We start from the raw sequence: 16,278 nt of genomic DNA on the forward strand, positions 1-16,278 counted from the left end.
CAAGAAAAAGTACTTGCTCCTCCAACTCAGAGGCACCATAAGCTGGACAACCCCATTTGCCTGGAACACCCTCCCTCCCGGACTCCAGCTGGCCCGCAGGCAGTGGGCATACGCTCAGGAAATTCCAGCTCTCCCAGTAACCTTTGCAGAACATCCCAGAAGAAAGATGACCACTCTAGCCGAAGGGGAAAAACTCAAGTCTCATCTCCCCCTAACCTCCCAGCAATTACAATCCTATCTTTCTGTACAACTAAAAATACCTAATTGAGGAGTTTCCACTCTAGTGCAATGGGTTAAGAACCTGACTGTAGCAGCTCAGGTCACGGAGGTGGTGTGGGTCAGACCCCCAGTGCCCGGCACAGTTGCGGTTCAGGTTCAATCCCTGGCCCAGGAACATCCATATTCCACAGGCGCAGCTATTAAAAAAAAACCATAATTTAATCTCACCCGCTTCTCTCCATACACTAGTCATTGTGGCATCTTCCCCACTAGAGGGGGCCACTGAGGTTATTCATTCCAAATGTAAATTCTCAGGAGGCACTGGGGGGAGAGGCTAGAAAGAACATACACCCTACCTGCACCCCCGCAGTCCCCTCCACCTCCACAAAGCCTCCACCAAAGGTAAATACTTCTTCTTTATTTTCTATGTTTAGTTTGTAACTATTTGCCCTTGAAGCGAGCTACCATCTCCCTTTGCTGTTCAAGTTGAATATTCTCCATGGGAAACTTGCCCAGCTGCTTTAGATCAGATTTGGAACTTGACTTTAGGCCAGTGGTTTCCAAACCTTGCTATATATATGGCAATCACCTAGGGAGCTTTTTAAAAAAAAAAAAAATCATGATGCTGAGTTCATGCCCTGAACCAATTACATCAGAATGTTTGGGAGTGGGAGTCAGACCTTCCTTTATTATGTTAAAAAAGATGCTAGGAGATTCTAATTCGCAGCAGTCCAGGGAGCACTGCCTTAGGCCTGTCTGATTTCCTACTACAAATGACTCTCCCCCCCCCCCCCCCCCCCCCCCCCGCCCCAATACAGTGACCTTGGCCATGGACTCTGTTCACCCTGGGTTCTAGGTCTTCTGGGTTCAAGTGCTAAAAGCCTAAAGGACTTCTTACTACGTCTGTGATCTTGCAAGTCAGGCATCGACCTTGGGACCTGGTCGGCCTTTCTCTTTCCACCCTTGTCTTCTTCGTTGGTTTCCTGGAGCTGCCATAACAAACAGCAGAAAAGAGTTATTCTCTCACAGCCCTGGAGGCTAGAAGTCTCTCCATGTCTCCATTTGGCCTTCTAATAAGACACCAGTCACTGGATTTAGGGCCCACTCTCATCTAGTCTGACCTCCTCTTAACTATTTGCATATGCAAAGACACTCTTTCCAAATAAGGTCACGTTCCGAGTTCCAGGTGGATGTGGATTCAGGGAGGACAGTCTTCAACTCAGCACACCCTCCTACCCCAGAGACCCAAGTTTCTGCCCTGACTTCATTCACCCTAGTGACCAGGGCTTGCCACCTGCTGACAAACCTCGAGGTTAATGACCTATCCCCTGTCAGATCTCCAGTTCCTGCTGCGGGTGCAGCTGGCAGGAGACAGACAGCTCCCAGCAGCTGCTCCTTCTGCCCACATGGTCCAGATACCGACTGGTCCCTCCCAGCGTTCTCTGATCACAGAAGGTATACCCCAAAGACAGATTAACGGCTGTTAATCTTGGATCTGAGTGGCTGCGATGCCCCGAGGGCAGGACCCGCATCCCTAACAGTCAGTCCCTGGCTGGCGCAGGTACTTGATGACACTAGTGAAGAGAACAAGTTCTCCAAGAAGCCCTGGGCTGCCCCACCCCACCCGACACAGGTCTTACTATTTAGCTCTGAGGCTCACTGCTTCTTTCTTTTGCTATGATCGCAGGAAATGGGTATATTGAAGGTAAAGAGCTGGAAAACTTTTTCCAAGAACTGGAGAAGGCAAGAAAAGGCTCTGGCATGGTGAGTCCGGCCCCCTCGCCATTGTTTGGGGTTTTCTGTCATCCTGACCATGGCTTTGAGCATTGTCTGTCCTAGGTCGTGCATTCCATCAGGAGCCTGCCACCCCTCCGGTCCTGACCCTTAGGAGTTTTTCTCTTACTGGAAAGGATTTTTAAAAACTGGAATACTCCCTAAAAAGAGTGCCTTGCCTGACTATCTTTGGGTGCCTGGGATTGAGGGTGTTCGTGGATACCACAAAGTGCAAACTGCAAAACTTTGTGTCTGGGTGTGTGAAAAGTAGTTTTTCTTAGGGAGTAATCCATAGCCTATCTAAGATGCTCAGAGGGGTCAAGACTGGAGATTGGATGCCTATGGGGTTTCAAGTGCCTTTATTTGAGACTGAGTTTCCCAGCCTCACCACTACTGATGTTTGGGGCCAGGTAACTCTTTGTCATGATGCAGCAGGGGGGCTCTCCTAAGCATTGCACGATAATTAGCAGCAACCCTGGCCTTTACCCATGAGATGCCAGTAGAGCCCCTCCAAACTGCGACAATCAAAAATGTCTCCAGACACTGCTAAGTGTCCCCTGCAGGGGATGCAGAATCGTCCCTACTGGAGAACCACTGGTCTAGACCAGCAAAGGATGGAACCTCAGCGAGGACCTAGAGAAAAACAGAGGGTTGCCCCGAACCAGTATCTGAACCAGAGAGCCCTGGCTGACCGTGCGTGTGCAGGTGTCAGACTGCCCTTTATGGCCTGCCTGCAGTGCCTCCAAATCACGTCCCAGCCCCTCAGCACGCACAGTTTCCCCTGGTGCCAACCTGGCACTACTGAGCTCACTAAAGCCTCTTGGGGCAGAGGAGGCAGCGTCTGAAACACGGGGAAGGTAAAGTGCTTGGAGTGAGTTTCTTGTGATTCCCATGTCTCTTTTCTTGAATATAAGGAGTCAGGTCCACTCCCTACCCCCAGCTTGTGGGTTGTTTTTTTGGGGGGAGGGGGTCTCTCTGCTCTCCCCTGCTGCATGTCTGTGGGTCCATCCACTGCTTCTTAGCAAGTCTTTGCAGGACATTTTGGGAGATGAGTCACACATCCACGGCCGAGCTCCTGGTTCAAAGCCGGGCAGTGCGCCCCGGTGGGAAGGACGTCCAAGATGGGCTTAAGTGATGGAGGTGATTCATGGGTTTGTTTATCAACAGTCCCCCATCACCCCTCATTACCAGGATAATGAAGCCTGGATCACAGCGAACACAGGCTTTACAACTGGTTCTGGGATTGTGGGGTAGATGGAGGAATGTGTTTTTATGAAGTGCTTCAGATCTGAAATCCTTCTCTTAGTCATTCCCTTCCTCAGACAGCATCAGAGGTGATTTTCAAGTCTGTCAACAACAGTCTCGACTAACCTCATCCCAGATTGGGTCTCAGACCAGGTGTTATGGGGTAGAAAAAGCACTGGCCTTGGAAGCCGGAGCTATGAGTTCAAATTCTGGCTCTCTAACTGATGACCTCAGGAGAAGTCCCTTCATCTCAGCCTTCACTGGTGTGTGAAATGGGCAGGCTACCAACCCCATGGGGGCTGCTCTGAAGATTAAATATAATGCCACATTTGTGATAAGGGCCTAGGACCATGTCATGCATATGAGTATATGTAAACCAATACGCATTGATAAACCAATACATATGGGCAAATTGAGACCTGTTCTGAAGGTTAAAAACAAAACAAAACAACAGACTTCTCCTTGGCCCAATCCTAGGAAACATACAGCCCACCAGGAAGTCATCAGATCAGCAGAGGCATCAAATACCAAGCTGATTCATCAATGATTAGGGATTAGGAAGAGCTCGCCAATGCACATGATTCATCAGCTGCGCCCCAAGCCAAGGGAACCTCTGAGCGCTTAGAGAGCGCCTTCCATCTAGGTTAGGTGAACAATGACAGCGCAAAGGAGCTTTTGAAGTTCTTGCCTTTTCTTTTCTTTTTTTTCTTTGTCTTTTTTTTTTTTTGCCTTTTCTTGAGCCGCTCCTGCGGCGTATGGAGGTTCCCAGGCTAGGGGTCCAATCGGAGCTGTAGCCACCAGCCTATGCCAGAGCCACAGCAACGTGGGATCCAAGCTGCGTCTTCGACCTACACCACAGCTCACGGCAACACGGGATCCTTAACCCACTGAGCAAGGCCAGGAATCGAACCCGCAACCTCATGGTTCCTAGTCGGATTCTTTAACAACTGCACCACGACAGGAACTCCTCTTTGCCTTTTCAATAGTCGCCTTCATCTGCGGACTGTTTAAACGATCACACTCCACCCCTACCCCAGCCATATGAACTTTCTCTTCATATTCTCCCTGACAGAAAATCAGAGCGAAATACATTGTGAAGCTGCCAGTGCGTCTTTAAAGAAGAAAACGAGTGACTCCCCCTCGCTCTGGAGGAGTGCCTCAAACTTACTGGGGGGCCTGGCAATAAGCTGGGCCTATGAGAAGCTGCCTCGGTAAAATGCTGGGGCCTGAGTTCTCACATCCGAGTGGTGGGAATAAGTCCTCACCCTTCTGATGGGGTTGTGGAGGGTCTAGTCGGTCCCAGGGGCAGAGCGGCCTGTTCCATCACATGGTACAGGGCGAGTCCACGTGTGCCGTTCTCTTTGAAAATTATGTTCCTGAGATTTCGAAGAGGACACTTAGATCTGGCGGGGCCTTGAGAGGAAAGGGTACAGAGGGTGCAGCCCTGAGGACGCAGAGCATTGGTTCAGCCTGGTTTCCTGCCTGCGTGTTTGGGGTGCAAAATGCTTCCCCACCATTGCTGCGCAGAGAGGGCAAGAGATCCCTGGTTCACAGGGGACCCAGCAGCAAAATGAGCCCCCTTTGTCTTTCGGCAGGTGTCAAAGAGTGACAACCTGGGAGAGAAGATGAAGGAGTTCATGCAGAAGTATGACAAGAACGCGGATGGGAAAATCGAGATGTCAGAGGTGAGCCCTCCTGTCCTGCCAAGAGCTACGTGCCCCTCCCGTGCCCAGCATCCTCTGGGGATCTGAATGAGGTGGCGGGCCTAACGACCCACCCCCAGCCCGGCACTTAGGCTGATCAAAGAGAACAGATGGCACTTTTTCTTTGTCTCACAAGGAAGAGGAAGCAACAAACAGGGGCGTAAGACAAGGATGAAAACCGTGAATGCCCTCAGGGCCCCACAGGTATTTTATAAACTGTAAATGTGTGATGAGCTCAGCTGAAGAGAGAAGGCAGGGTGAAGACTGGGGAACAGGAGAGTTCATGCCCCACCTAAAAGCAACCAAAAGGGTGTGTGGTGTGTGTCTAAGTGTGTATGTAAGTGGGTGTGTACACATATACACACATATGTATATACAAATATAAAAGGTATATGTATTTATATAAACACATTCATTATGCATGGATCTGTTGGTAAAAGCTAGACTGAGCCATATTAAAAATTTTAAGAAACGTTCCCCTATGGCCTAGTGGGTTAAGGACCTGGCATTGTCACTGTGTGGCACGGCTGCAATCCCTGGCTAGGGCACTTCTGAATGTTGTGGGCACAGCCAAAAAAAATTTTTTAAGAGTTTACTTGAGCAAAAAATAAATTTGAATGGGGCAGCACCAAACCTGAAATAGCTAGGAACCCTCCACCGATGATAGATAAGGAAACACTTTTGTACAGAAGCGACAGAGGCAAAGCAACGACGTTATTCGATTGGCTAGAGCCTAAGGGGTTGCATTATTCGGGAAATCCTAGTTAGCTGCTCCGCTGTTCGTTGAGATTGCAGTTTGCTTATGCAGGCTGCGAAGGCACTAAGGCCACCTCAGTCTAATGGCTTCCTTGTTTACAAGTTTACACACACACGGACACACATACACTTATACATATACATGTGCGTGTGTGCAAGCCTAACCAAACACCTCTGGGCAATCAAGGTGCAGCCCACGGTCCGGGGGGCCCTAGTCAGGATGGCGGCACACACAGGAAGGCACAGCTCCTGCCCAGTAGACGGGCTGCCGTGGTGCCTTAGGTCAGTGCCCCTGAAGCAGAGGCTGAGGCAGAGGCCGGAGTGGGTAGGACTTATTGAGGGAGGACTCTCAAGAGAAGGGAAGAGAGAGCAGCAGGAAAGGGCAGAGGAAGAAGGTACGCAAGGATGTGGCCTCAGCCGGAACCTGGTCTTGGGGGGCTGTGGAGTGTGGACTGTGCCACAGGGTTGGTCCCACCTTGAAGCAAGAGATAGGATGGTCCTTTGAACCCCTATGTCACTCAGATGTTGGATGCAGACTGCCCACTCCAGAATGGGGGTTAAGGGGGATGGCTGGGGCAGCCCTAGCTTGGTGGAGGGCAGTTCTGCAGGAGGCCGCTCTCAGCCACTGATATTCATCCTTCAGAGCAGCGGAGGGATGGCCCACCAGCCTCGCTGAGGGTGGTCTAGGGGAGGCGCCAAGAGCAACCACTAGAGATGCCTCAACTCCAAGCCTCAAAACATCCTGATTCAAATAGGCTTAAGCCAGGAGTCAGCAGGCTTTTTCTGTAAAGATCCAGACCATGTCAATGGCTCAGGGTTTGCCGGACTTACAGTCTCTGTCACGACTCTTCAGCAGCCACCATGGCACCAAACCCCCATGAATAACATGTAAATGAATGGGCACTGCCATGTTCCAATCTAAGCTTATTTGCAGAAAGAGCCATCGGGCCAGATTTGGCCTGTGGACCATACTTCACCAACTCCTGGCTTAAACTACTAGAGGTTCCTCCTGAGAAAGGGCATGGGCAAAATTGGCTCCCAGGGAAGGAGGCCAGGTCTCCATACCTGCTTCTCTGCAGTTCTCTTGGTTCTGTTTTCTGCCCCTAAAACAGCTTCATCCTCAGGCTGGTAGCAAGCTGGCTGCAGCAGCTCCAGGCATCACATCCACAGACAACTACATCCAGAGGCAGAAAGAGCCGGCCTCATTTGGTCCCTGATAGAGCAAGGAAATCTTTCCGGGAAGTACCCTCAGCAGAACTCGTCCTACATTTCATTGGCCAGGACTGGGTCACATGCCTACCCATAAGCCAATCACTGGCCAGGGAAACAGGATCATCACATTCACCTGAGAGGAATTAGGCTTTGCCTTGTGACCCAAGAATGCTGGGAACAGAGAAAAGGGGAAGGCCACCTGGGTGGGCAGCCAACAAGGTTTGCTACACAAGAGTCGTGCATTTTTCTAAAAAAAATCACATTTGTTGCGGTATAATTTACATACAATAAACTGCATCGATTTGAAGTGTCAAATTCCATGAGTTTAGACCGTCATACGCAGCCATGTAATCACCACTGAAATCAAGATACATCATTTCCGTTTTCCCCAAAGATTTCCTCTGCCTGGTGCAGGCCATCCTGCACCAGCAACCACCAATCTCAGATAAGCCTGCATTTTCTAGACTTTTATATATATGGAATCATCTATTACAGATTCTTTTGAGTCTGGATACTTGCGTTTTAAAGTGGTATCCCTCTCTGGCCCTCCAGCTGCTCATCCTCGAAGGTTTGGGGTGACACGTAAGAAACCGTCCTTCTTCCCCTTTGAAGGGCTGCCAGCCCCTGTTTTCAAGGAAGAAAACAAAAGGGAGCAAACTGTGACTCCCACACTGCTCTGGCCCTGGCTATGTTCCATCCGCCCTATAGGAAAGTCCGCCTGCTCCCTGGCTGGGCTCTCCACATGCTTACTGTGGCTCTCTGATCCCCACAGCTGGCGCAGATCCTGCCGACCGAGGAGAACTTCCTCCTGTGCTTCAGGCAGCACGTGGGCTCCAGCACCGAGTTTATGGAGGTGAGACCAAGGCGCTACCTCCTCTCTGGCGCACGGGGGCCTGCCTTTCTCTCAAGTTCAGAGCCAGCCCAACCCCGAGCCTGGGAGTGGTCCCTGGAAGACACTGAACCCCTTGGAAGTAGCTCAGCTACTCAAAGTGTGGTCCATGGACCAGCAGCATCAGTGTCACCAGCACCTGAGTGCTTGTTAAAAATGCAGAGTCCCCTGACCCACTGAAGCAGAACTTACTTTTTTTTTTTTTTTTTTTTTGGCCTTTTCTGGGGCCGCTTCCTGCAGCATGTGGAGGTTCCCAGGCTAGGGGTCTAATCGGAGCTGCAGCCACTGGCCTACACCACAGCCACAGCAACGTAGGATCCAAGCTGCGTCTGCAACCTACACCACAACTCACGGCAACGCTGGATCCTCAACCCACTGAGCAAAGCCAGGGATCGAACCCGCAACCTCATGGTTCCTAGTCTGATTCGTTAACCACTGAGCCACGATGGTAACTCCAGAACCTACATTTTAACAAAGACCTACAGGTGGTATGCGTGCACATTAAGGTGTGGGGAGTAAGGGAAGGGCCAAGTGTGGGTCAAATACCTTTGGGAAATAATGTGTATGTGCTGTTTGCCCTTTGGGGTTTGTCATAGACGTTCCCATATTAAGGATGTGAGAAATCTAACAGGAAAGAGACCTGTTTCACTCAGCTTTTCTCCAAAATCTCCCCTGTTTTCCTCTCTCTCAATAGCATTAGTATGGAATCGAGAGTTCCACGGAGCAAGCTTGGGAAGGAGGGACGAGATATACCCTCCTAAAGCTAAAGAAGCCCAGTGAGAATTCCCATTTTCAGTGTCTTCCAAGTTGGATCTTTGACTGTAGTCTGGGCTTCGCTGCCCACCTTGGAGATGGATGTTGCCATCTTTGCCATTGAAATTCTCTGAGATCCTCGTGTGAAATAGGACATCCAAACCCAAGTGTCTTTGGAGTGATATTCAACTGATTGAACCATGCGAAATGGCTCATATTTAATCATGCTTGTTTACAGAAATCGGAAATTCCATACAGTTTAACCCAACATATTACTAATCATGATGTCCAGCAAACTACTTTTTTTTTTTTTTTTTTTTTTTTTTGCTATTTTTCTGGAGCTCTACACCCTAGCCATTCAATGTACGCATCCCTCAAGGTGAAATTCAACCCATACCTCCCCGCCGCCACCACACACATACACACACCCCACCCCCTACACTGTTTGCTGTGATAATGACTGGCCTTCAACACAACTCCAGCCGCCACTTGTCATGTTAGATCCATTCCCAGCCACCAATAAGCCCCTCTCCGTGATTCACTGCTTGAAACAACTAGGGAGCAAGTCCAGAAACACACATGGCAGTGAGTTCCCATGTGGATAGAAAAATCAGTTAGAAATAATGGATTCTCAGGGCAGAAGACTCATTTTTTTTTTTTTAAAGTGGCAGCTTGCCTAAGCATCAGATATGGATTTAATTTTATGGTGCTTTAAAGGATTTTCTCCAGGTTTTTTCAAGATGGCAAATCCCATAAGCTGGTAATTGACAGGCTGGGTTCTGTTCTGAGTCCCTCTCTTGTGCATGGAGGAGGAATAACCTGCATTTGCATAGAACTTGTCAGGGTGCTGCTTTTGTGAGGGTCAATTTTTCTGTCTTTAGAAAAGGGAGCACTGATACCTGACTGCTTCTTTCCCGATAGGGAGGCAGCCAAAGATTGGCCTCTGTTCCACCTATGATCTGGCAAATGGGGATGGGAGCTTTGCAGGGGGCAGAGATGCTTAAAGAGGAGAAAGAAAAAAAAAGCAAAACGTCTAAATTATCAGTGGTTTCTCTCTGTGGTGTTAACATGGTTCTATATTCTTACCTGCCTTTATCCTTTATGCCGCAGCACACCCACTGAGCCAGCACCACCACCCTCTGGCAGGATTTCTGAGATCCCACTATCCTACAGGGCCATGCCCTCCTGGGGCTGTCCATGTGTTCCATCTTTATCAGGTGGAAATATGAAATGGCCCCTCAGTGGCCCTGAAAGGCGTGTGCTCTTAGATGGCTCCCATCCCACTGCTCACAACATTTTAATTTCTAATTTTAGTGGCACCTCAGGATTTCTTTGAGATTTCACAAAGCCCAGGTCTCTTGAACTCTCTTCCTTGAATGGGAAGAGAAGAACGACCCACTGATGGCTGAGCACAAGGTGTTAGCGGGGAGAGAAGTCCAGCGTGAGAGCATGGGGGTGGGGGTGGATCGGGGAGCCAGGGAGGGAGGTCAGAGCTGCTGGGCGGCTCTCACTCTGAAAGCAGCTGGATGCTCTGCTTTCTTTGAGGACTGCTATCCCATTGGGCAATTTACAGAGTGTTTCCTTTCACCCAGTCAAGATTCAAGCAAGAGGAACCAAATTCTATCGCACTAAATGCATGCAGGCAGTTGGTGAAGTCATACTTGAAAATCTGCGCATATTTCTTTGTGTGTACTCAAGGGTAGGCTTTCAGGGCATGGGAAGGAATATTTTGATGGAAACGGGCATTTTCTCCCCCAAGCAAGTAGTCTCCCCTAATCAAAACCATCTACCAAGATTGTATGTAGATTTAAATCTCTTTTTTCTTTGTGGTTTGCCAGCAGCATGAGGACTTCCCAGCCATGGATCAAACTCCCTTCACAGTTGTAACCAGAGCCACAGCAGAGACAATGCCAGACCCTTAACGCACCCCATGAGGGAACTCCAAGTCTATCTTTTTATTGGAACTTGCTCATTACCTCATAACTTAAAAAAAAAAAAAATCAGGATCAAATTCCTTGACCTACTACTATACCATGAGAATTACACAGCCTTGTTTGCTGGTGTGATAGAAAGACCCTAAAATATCTATAAATTCTCATACTCCTGCCAATAAAAAGGGACATGATGTGGAGAAGTCAGAGAGGCAGGAGATCAAATCTGCGAGAACTGGTGCCTGCGGACTCTCAGAAAACCAAGTGTTGCTGGGGCCTAGGTGTGCAGCTTGGAGCTCAGGTTAAGGGAACAAAAGGGAAGAAAACTTGGATGATCAGGCACCAAAATAGACCAAGTATTAGGGAAACAGGGTTCCCTGGGCCTTGTGTCACAGATAAACCCATCCCACCCTGCTCCACGGTCTGCCCTCCTCCCAAGCCAACTCGATGGCTTGGGTTAAAGGCTGGGGTTTTAAGAGAGCGGCCTTCAGGACCAGATTTTTTCAAGACCATTGTATGAGTTACCTCTTGCTGTGTAACAAATTACCCTCCAAAATTTAGCAGCCTGAGGCAACAAATATTAGCTCAGTTTCTGTGGTTGAAAATTTGGTACCAGCTCAGCCAAATGGCTGTGGCTCAGAATCTCTCATGAGCTCGAGGTCAAGATTCAGCAGTGCTGCAGTCATCTGAAGGCTTGACTGGAGCCAGAAGATGGCAATTCCAAGATGGTGCATGCATGTGGCTGTTGGCAGGAGGCCTCAGCTCCTCACTACATGAGCCTTTCAAACTGGGCTGCTTGAGGGCTTCCTCTAGGGTGAGTGAGCCAAGAGAGAGAACAAGAAGGAAGCCCCAGTATCTTCATGGCCTAGCCCTGGAAGTCACACGGTGCCATATCCTCTTCATTAGAAATGAATCACTAAGTGCAGTCCACAGGAGAGGAGAGAAGAATTAGGCTCCATGTTTAGAAGTGGGGTGAACAATTTGTGGGCATTTTCAAACCATTCCGACTGTTTCCTTGTTTCTCCTGTATAACGTCTGTTCCTGCTCAGATGGCCAGAACAGAGGAGGTGGTCAGACCCATAGCACCTGCTGAAGCTCTGCTTCTCTTTGATCCCCAGATGCTGTGATCGGCAGGCACCTGGTTCCTCTCAGGGACCCAGCACATGCGCCAAGTAACTGGGACTCAGATCAAGAGCCCAGAACCAGTATGGGACAAGATCCAGGGTGGGACCCATTGTCCAGGCCTAGGTTCCATGCCTGCCTCGAGTTGGGTCAGCCCCTCTTGAACCATATGGGCTCAGCAAAAGAGAGGAGTGGTTTCCTCAAAAAAGGGGGGGGGGGTTCAGTTGAGGGAGATCCTTTTTATCAGAAAGATGCAGGAGTAGCCTTGAGATGGTCTCAACAGATTACACTACCCAGTCTGTTCCACCTTCAGACATGGCTGCCATATGCATCGTGATGGAGGGGTGGAGGAGGCAGTACAGTGAAGAGCAGCCAAAGCCTGTTTCTGCCCCTTCCAGAGGGTTCTTACTCTTGCCCCCAACTCCCACACAGAGAATGAGAAGCTTCCAGAACAGTAAAAGGACACCCAGTATACTCACAGCAAAAATGGGATCCACCAGATCCTAGTGCTAGTGCTGGTAAAATCTGCCTGGTTACCACCCTAGAAAACCATAACCGTTACAAGATGATCCAGAAAGAGACCCAGGCCTGTAGCCAGTTAAAGTAGGGAGACCTTGTCCCAGCAGGTTTTTTTCCTTCTGTATGTGACCTTGGCCTAGATACTTTCTCTTTATTTCTTCCATTTGCAACATGGGAGGCCCTGGGCTAGACCATCTCCCTGTCTGCATCCCACTGCAATATCCTTCCATATCAAGATCCAGCCTGGCCCATTAAAGGGAGAAGTAGGGAGGCTTATAGGTGTGAATCTTTGTGAACAGGCTAACATTCCCCTTGTAGGCTTGGCGGAAGTATGACACAGACAGAAGTGGCTACATCGAAGCCAACGAGCTCAAGGTAGGATGTGCCTTGGGGATGGCGTGGAGGGCGGGGAGAATGGTGGTGGGTCTAAGGAACCTGGGGAGGGAGGAGATGTTGGGTGAGGAATACAGGTCTGTGGTCTGCTTAGGAACACTCAGGCCTGGCTCTGAATGGTTAGACGCATGTAGTCATGTGAAGTCAGCAACATGGAGCAGTAGGGCCATCGCATTCAACCAAGCCACACTCCTCTGCACATCAGTGCCCAGAACAGGCATCCTCACGGCATTCCAGCAGATTGGCCTTCTGGCTTTTACACTGACCCCTAAATTCCTCTGGACCCCCAGGCCCTGCTGAGCCGTGTGTCCTGGGCTCTCTGAGGAGCCAGAGCCTGTTTCTACCACCTGTCCGATGGGGTGAGGTTGCATCCAGGAGCTCCCCCACCTTCAAGGTGACTCCACAAGCATTAAGGGGTGAGGGAGTTGTAAGGGCTGCAAGCTGTGCAAATGTGGATCTTGAAAAACAATGCTGAGTGACCGAATGAACAGCTCTGAAGAGGCCATTTGTATTCCAGGGATTCCTGTCCGACCTGCTGAAGAAGGCCAACCGGCCGTATGATGAACCCAAGCTCCAAGAGTACACCCAAACCATAGTGAGTGGCCAGAAGAGTTCCTCCTCCCCTGGCGCAGGACATGGGCCCCAAACCGGTGGGATGTGGGGTTTGCAGGGGTCTTTAGTGGGCTGCTCCTCCAACCCCAGTGAAGTGACTCTGGCAGACGGCAAAAGTGATGCTAATTCATGGCCCCCCACAGCCTCTCTCTGAGGTCCCCACTCAGCCAGATGCTCCTGGGCCAGTGTGAGAGCGTCTGTTTCCATGACAACCTCTGCAGCTCTAAGAGAGGATAAACTTGGGAGAGGGTGGGCCTTTGGTGCTGGCCTGCTGTCCTCCGCGTCCCTGCCCCCAGGAAGGGTAAAGGGGAGGGGGAGGATGGAGTCCCTGCTGTTTTCCCAGTGACCGATTTAGCCCACGCTGGTCCCTGCCTCCAGGTGACCTCAGAGGACACAAGGGCACCCTCCCCCCATCTTCCTTCCTCTCCAGCATAGGGGATGGCAGGTCACAGTCCCACAAGAGAGGAGGCCAAAGCAAATAACCCAGGCACCCCTTTCTGTCCCCAACAGTTACGGATGTTCGACTTGAACGGGGATGGCAAACTGGGCCTCTCGGAGATGTCCCGGTGAGTGTGTGTCCTCACTCCCCCAGCACCACGGTCACAGGACCCCTGCAGACCACACTGTGCTACCGGCCCTCCCGCTCTCAGATCCGTCCCTGGGGACAGTGACGGCTCAGGCGTCACAAAGCTCAAATCAGAGTTAGATAAAACTGTGATCAGCATCACCTCAATGTTCCATCTCCTTCTTTTTCCTCCCCACTGACTCCTCATTACCGAGAGCTCAGAGTTGGTTTGCACAGGACAGATGCTCCCTCTGCATATGCCCCCAGTCTGAGTGGTTCTCGCCTCTGCTCTGTCTCCTCATCACCGCTCTAACATTCTCTTTCCAGACTCTTGCCTGTCCAGGAAAACTTCCTGCTTAAATTTCAGGTAAAAGAGCCGCTTTGCTCTCCTCCAACTCCTCCCTCCTCCTCATCCCTCTAAGCTCCCCCTCATCCTTCCAGCCTCCAAACCCGACGACACACAGACACGCAGACACACACACACACTGCAGGGCTTTGGCCTCTCTCTTTAACGCCTTGGGCCTTCCAGGGCATGAAGCTGACCGCGGAGGAGTTCAACGCCATCTTCACCTTTTACGACAAGGTAAGACGGAGGAAGGGGTGGATGGAAAAGCCTCGCCACCAGGGCGGCCCCCGGCCTGAATGGCTCAAGCTGGTCCCGTAGCTGTAGACAAGTATCGGAGCGCAGCCTGGGCCACAGGCAGTTTCTTCCTGTCCCTCTGGATACCCTGTAGTGTCTTCTGCTATGTGAGAAGCTAAATGACCTTCACAGTTCCTGGCCTGGGGGGCCCCAAGGTTTGGGTTCCTTAGAAGCACAGGAGAGAATAGCTGCTCCGTCCTGCTCCCCTGGTGCCGGGTCAGAAGCTTGTCTTCCTAGGAGGTGGGGAGGGCGGGGCCCCACTTACCACCAACACGTCTCCCTTAGCTGCCCCTGCCTGGGTGACTCCAGTGACTTCCTTGAACTGCAGGGTTGGGATAAACTTGAAAGAGCCCCTGTGTCCATCCTGACATCCTACTGTGGACTGGACTCCTGGGGAGTTAGCTAAAAAGCTTCTTGAACCTCACATTTTCAACGCACAAGAAAAACATGGGAGCTGAAGGCTCCCTTCCCTGTGACAAGTGACATGCTATATTTTGACACCTCCTTTTGCTCAAAGGCTGTTAGCAATGTTAAGACTCTGGTTGGCACAAAAAAAAAAAAAAAAAAAAAAAAAAAAAAGGAGTTCCCGTTGTGGCGCAGTGGTTAACGAATCCGACTAGGAACCATGAGGTTGCGGGTTCGGTCCCTGCCCTTGCTCAGTGGGTTGACGATCCGGCGTTGCCGTGAGCTGAGGTGTAGGTTGCAGACGCGGCTCGGATCCTGCGTTGCTATGGCTCTGGCGTAGGCCGGTGGCTGCAGCTCCTATTCAGCCCCTGGCCTGGGAACCTCCATATGCTGCGGGAGCGGCCCAAGAAATAGCAACAACAACAACAACAACAACAAAAAGACAAAAAAAAAAAAAAAAAAAAAGACTCTGGTTGGGGTCGGGGGCCTGAGTTCTAGAGCTCTGTGCTGACTCTCTGCTCCCGGCCAGGATGGAAGTGGCTACATCGATGAGAATGAGCTGGACGCCCTCCTAAAGGATCTGTATGAGAAAAACAAGAAGGTGAGCAGCCGCGCCCAGAGGTGGGGTGGGGGGTGGGAAGGAATGCCGTGGACTGCGTTTTCCTCTCCTCTGATCACCCGCAACAAGGCAATGGCAGTCTTTTGGTTTGGTTTGGCTTTTTCTGGTTGATTTAAAAAAAAAAAAAATACACACAGCAAAGTTTGCCATCTGAACCGTTTTTAAGGGTGCACGTCGGTGGCATTATGTATATTCACAGCGCCGTGCAGCCCCAGCAGCATCCAGCCCTCTCTTCTCCGTACCCATTAAACAGTCACCCCACCCCTTAGTCTCCACCCTCCTCCAACCACTGGCTCTCACCATTCCACTTCCTGTCTTGATGCAATTGATGGCTCTAGATATTTCACATTGAGTGGGATCAGGCAGTATTTTTCTATGTCTGGCTTATTTCACTTAGTGTTACGTCTTCAAGGTTCATCCACGTAGTAGCACATGTCAGAATTCCCTTCCTTTTGAAGGCTGAGTATCATTCCACTTTATCCCACGTTTTATCTGTTCACCCACAGAAAGACTCTTGGGCTGCTTCCACCTGCTGGCTGATGTAAATAATGCAGCTATGAGGCAATGGCAGTTTTGATGCCCTTAGAAGCGTCAGCCACAGTGCCAACAAAAAAGATGTTTTATTAAAGTATGGTTGATTCACAGAGTTGTGTCAATTGATGCTGTGAGCATAGTGTAAATCAACTATACTTTAACAAAAAAACTGAAGCTCAAAGGATTAAAATTAAAATTAATGTGAACATAAAAAATAAAGGCGGCAAAGCAATTTCAAAAAAAAAAAAATAGAGGGCTTACACAAGGAGAGATCTGGGAGAGCAGAGAGGCAGGCGAGGGGATTCTGAATTAATTGCACAATATTCTGGAGCTGGGGAGGGGCGATAAGGAGTCACTGGAGAAATGTGGCCTCTGGAAGAAAAGTCTG

The 16,278-nt window shown here is 50.1% G+C and overlaps 1 protein-coding gene across 1 annotated transcript in view; it reads left to right on the top strand.

Annotated features, from left to right (window-relative positions):
* The window catches only part of CALB2 (calbindin 2), a 28,444-nt gene that overhangs the window by 8,595 nt on the left and 3,571 nt on the right, over positions 1 to 16,278 (top strand). Inside the window, exons 2-10 of the mRNA NM_001194980.2 lie at positions 1,907 to 1,983; positions 4,833 to 4,922; positions 7,681 to 7,761; positions 12,441 to 12,497; positions 13,033 to 13,110; positions 13,638 to 13,693; positions 14,020 to 14,059; positions 14,222 to 14,275; positions 15,267 to 15,338. Of these exons, the coding sequence (NP_001181909.2) occupies positions 1,907 to 1,983; positions 4,833 to 4,922; positions 7,681 to 7,761; positions 12,441 to 12,497; positions 13,033 to 13,110; positions 13,638 to 13,693; positions 14,020 to 14,059; positions 14,222 to 14,275; positions 15,267 to 15,338 (605 nt within the window). The remainder of the gene's footprint in view (positions 1 to 1,906; positions 1,984 to 4,832; positions 4,923 to 7,680; positions 7,762 to 12,440; positions 12,498 to 13,032; positions 13,111 to 13,637; positions 13,694 to 14,019; positions 14,060 to 14,221; positions 14,276 to 15,266; positions 15,339 to 16,278) is intronic.

The sequence above is a fragment of the Sus scrofa genome, chromosome 6, assembly GCF_000003025.6.
Source record: "Sus scrofa isolate TJ Tabasco breed Duroc chromosome 6, Sscrofa11.1, whole genome shotgun sequence".
In the NCBI taxonomy this organism is placed as follows: domain Eukaryota; kingdom Metazoa; phylum Chordata; class Mammalia; order Artiodactyla; family Suidae; genus Sus; species Sus scrofa.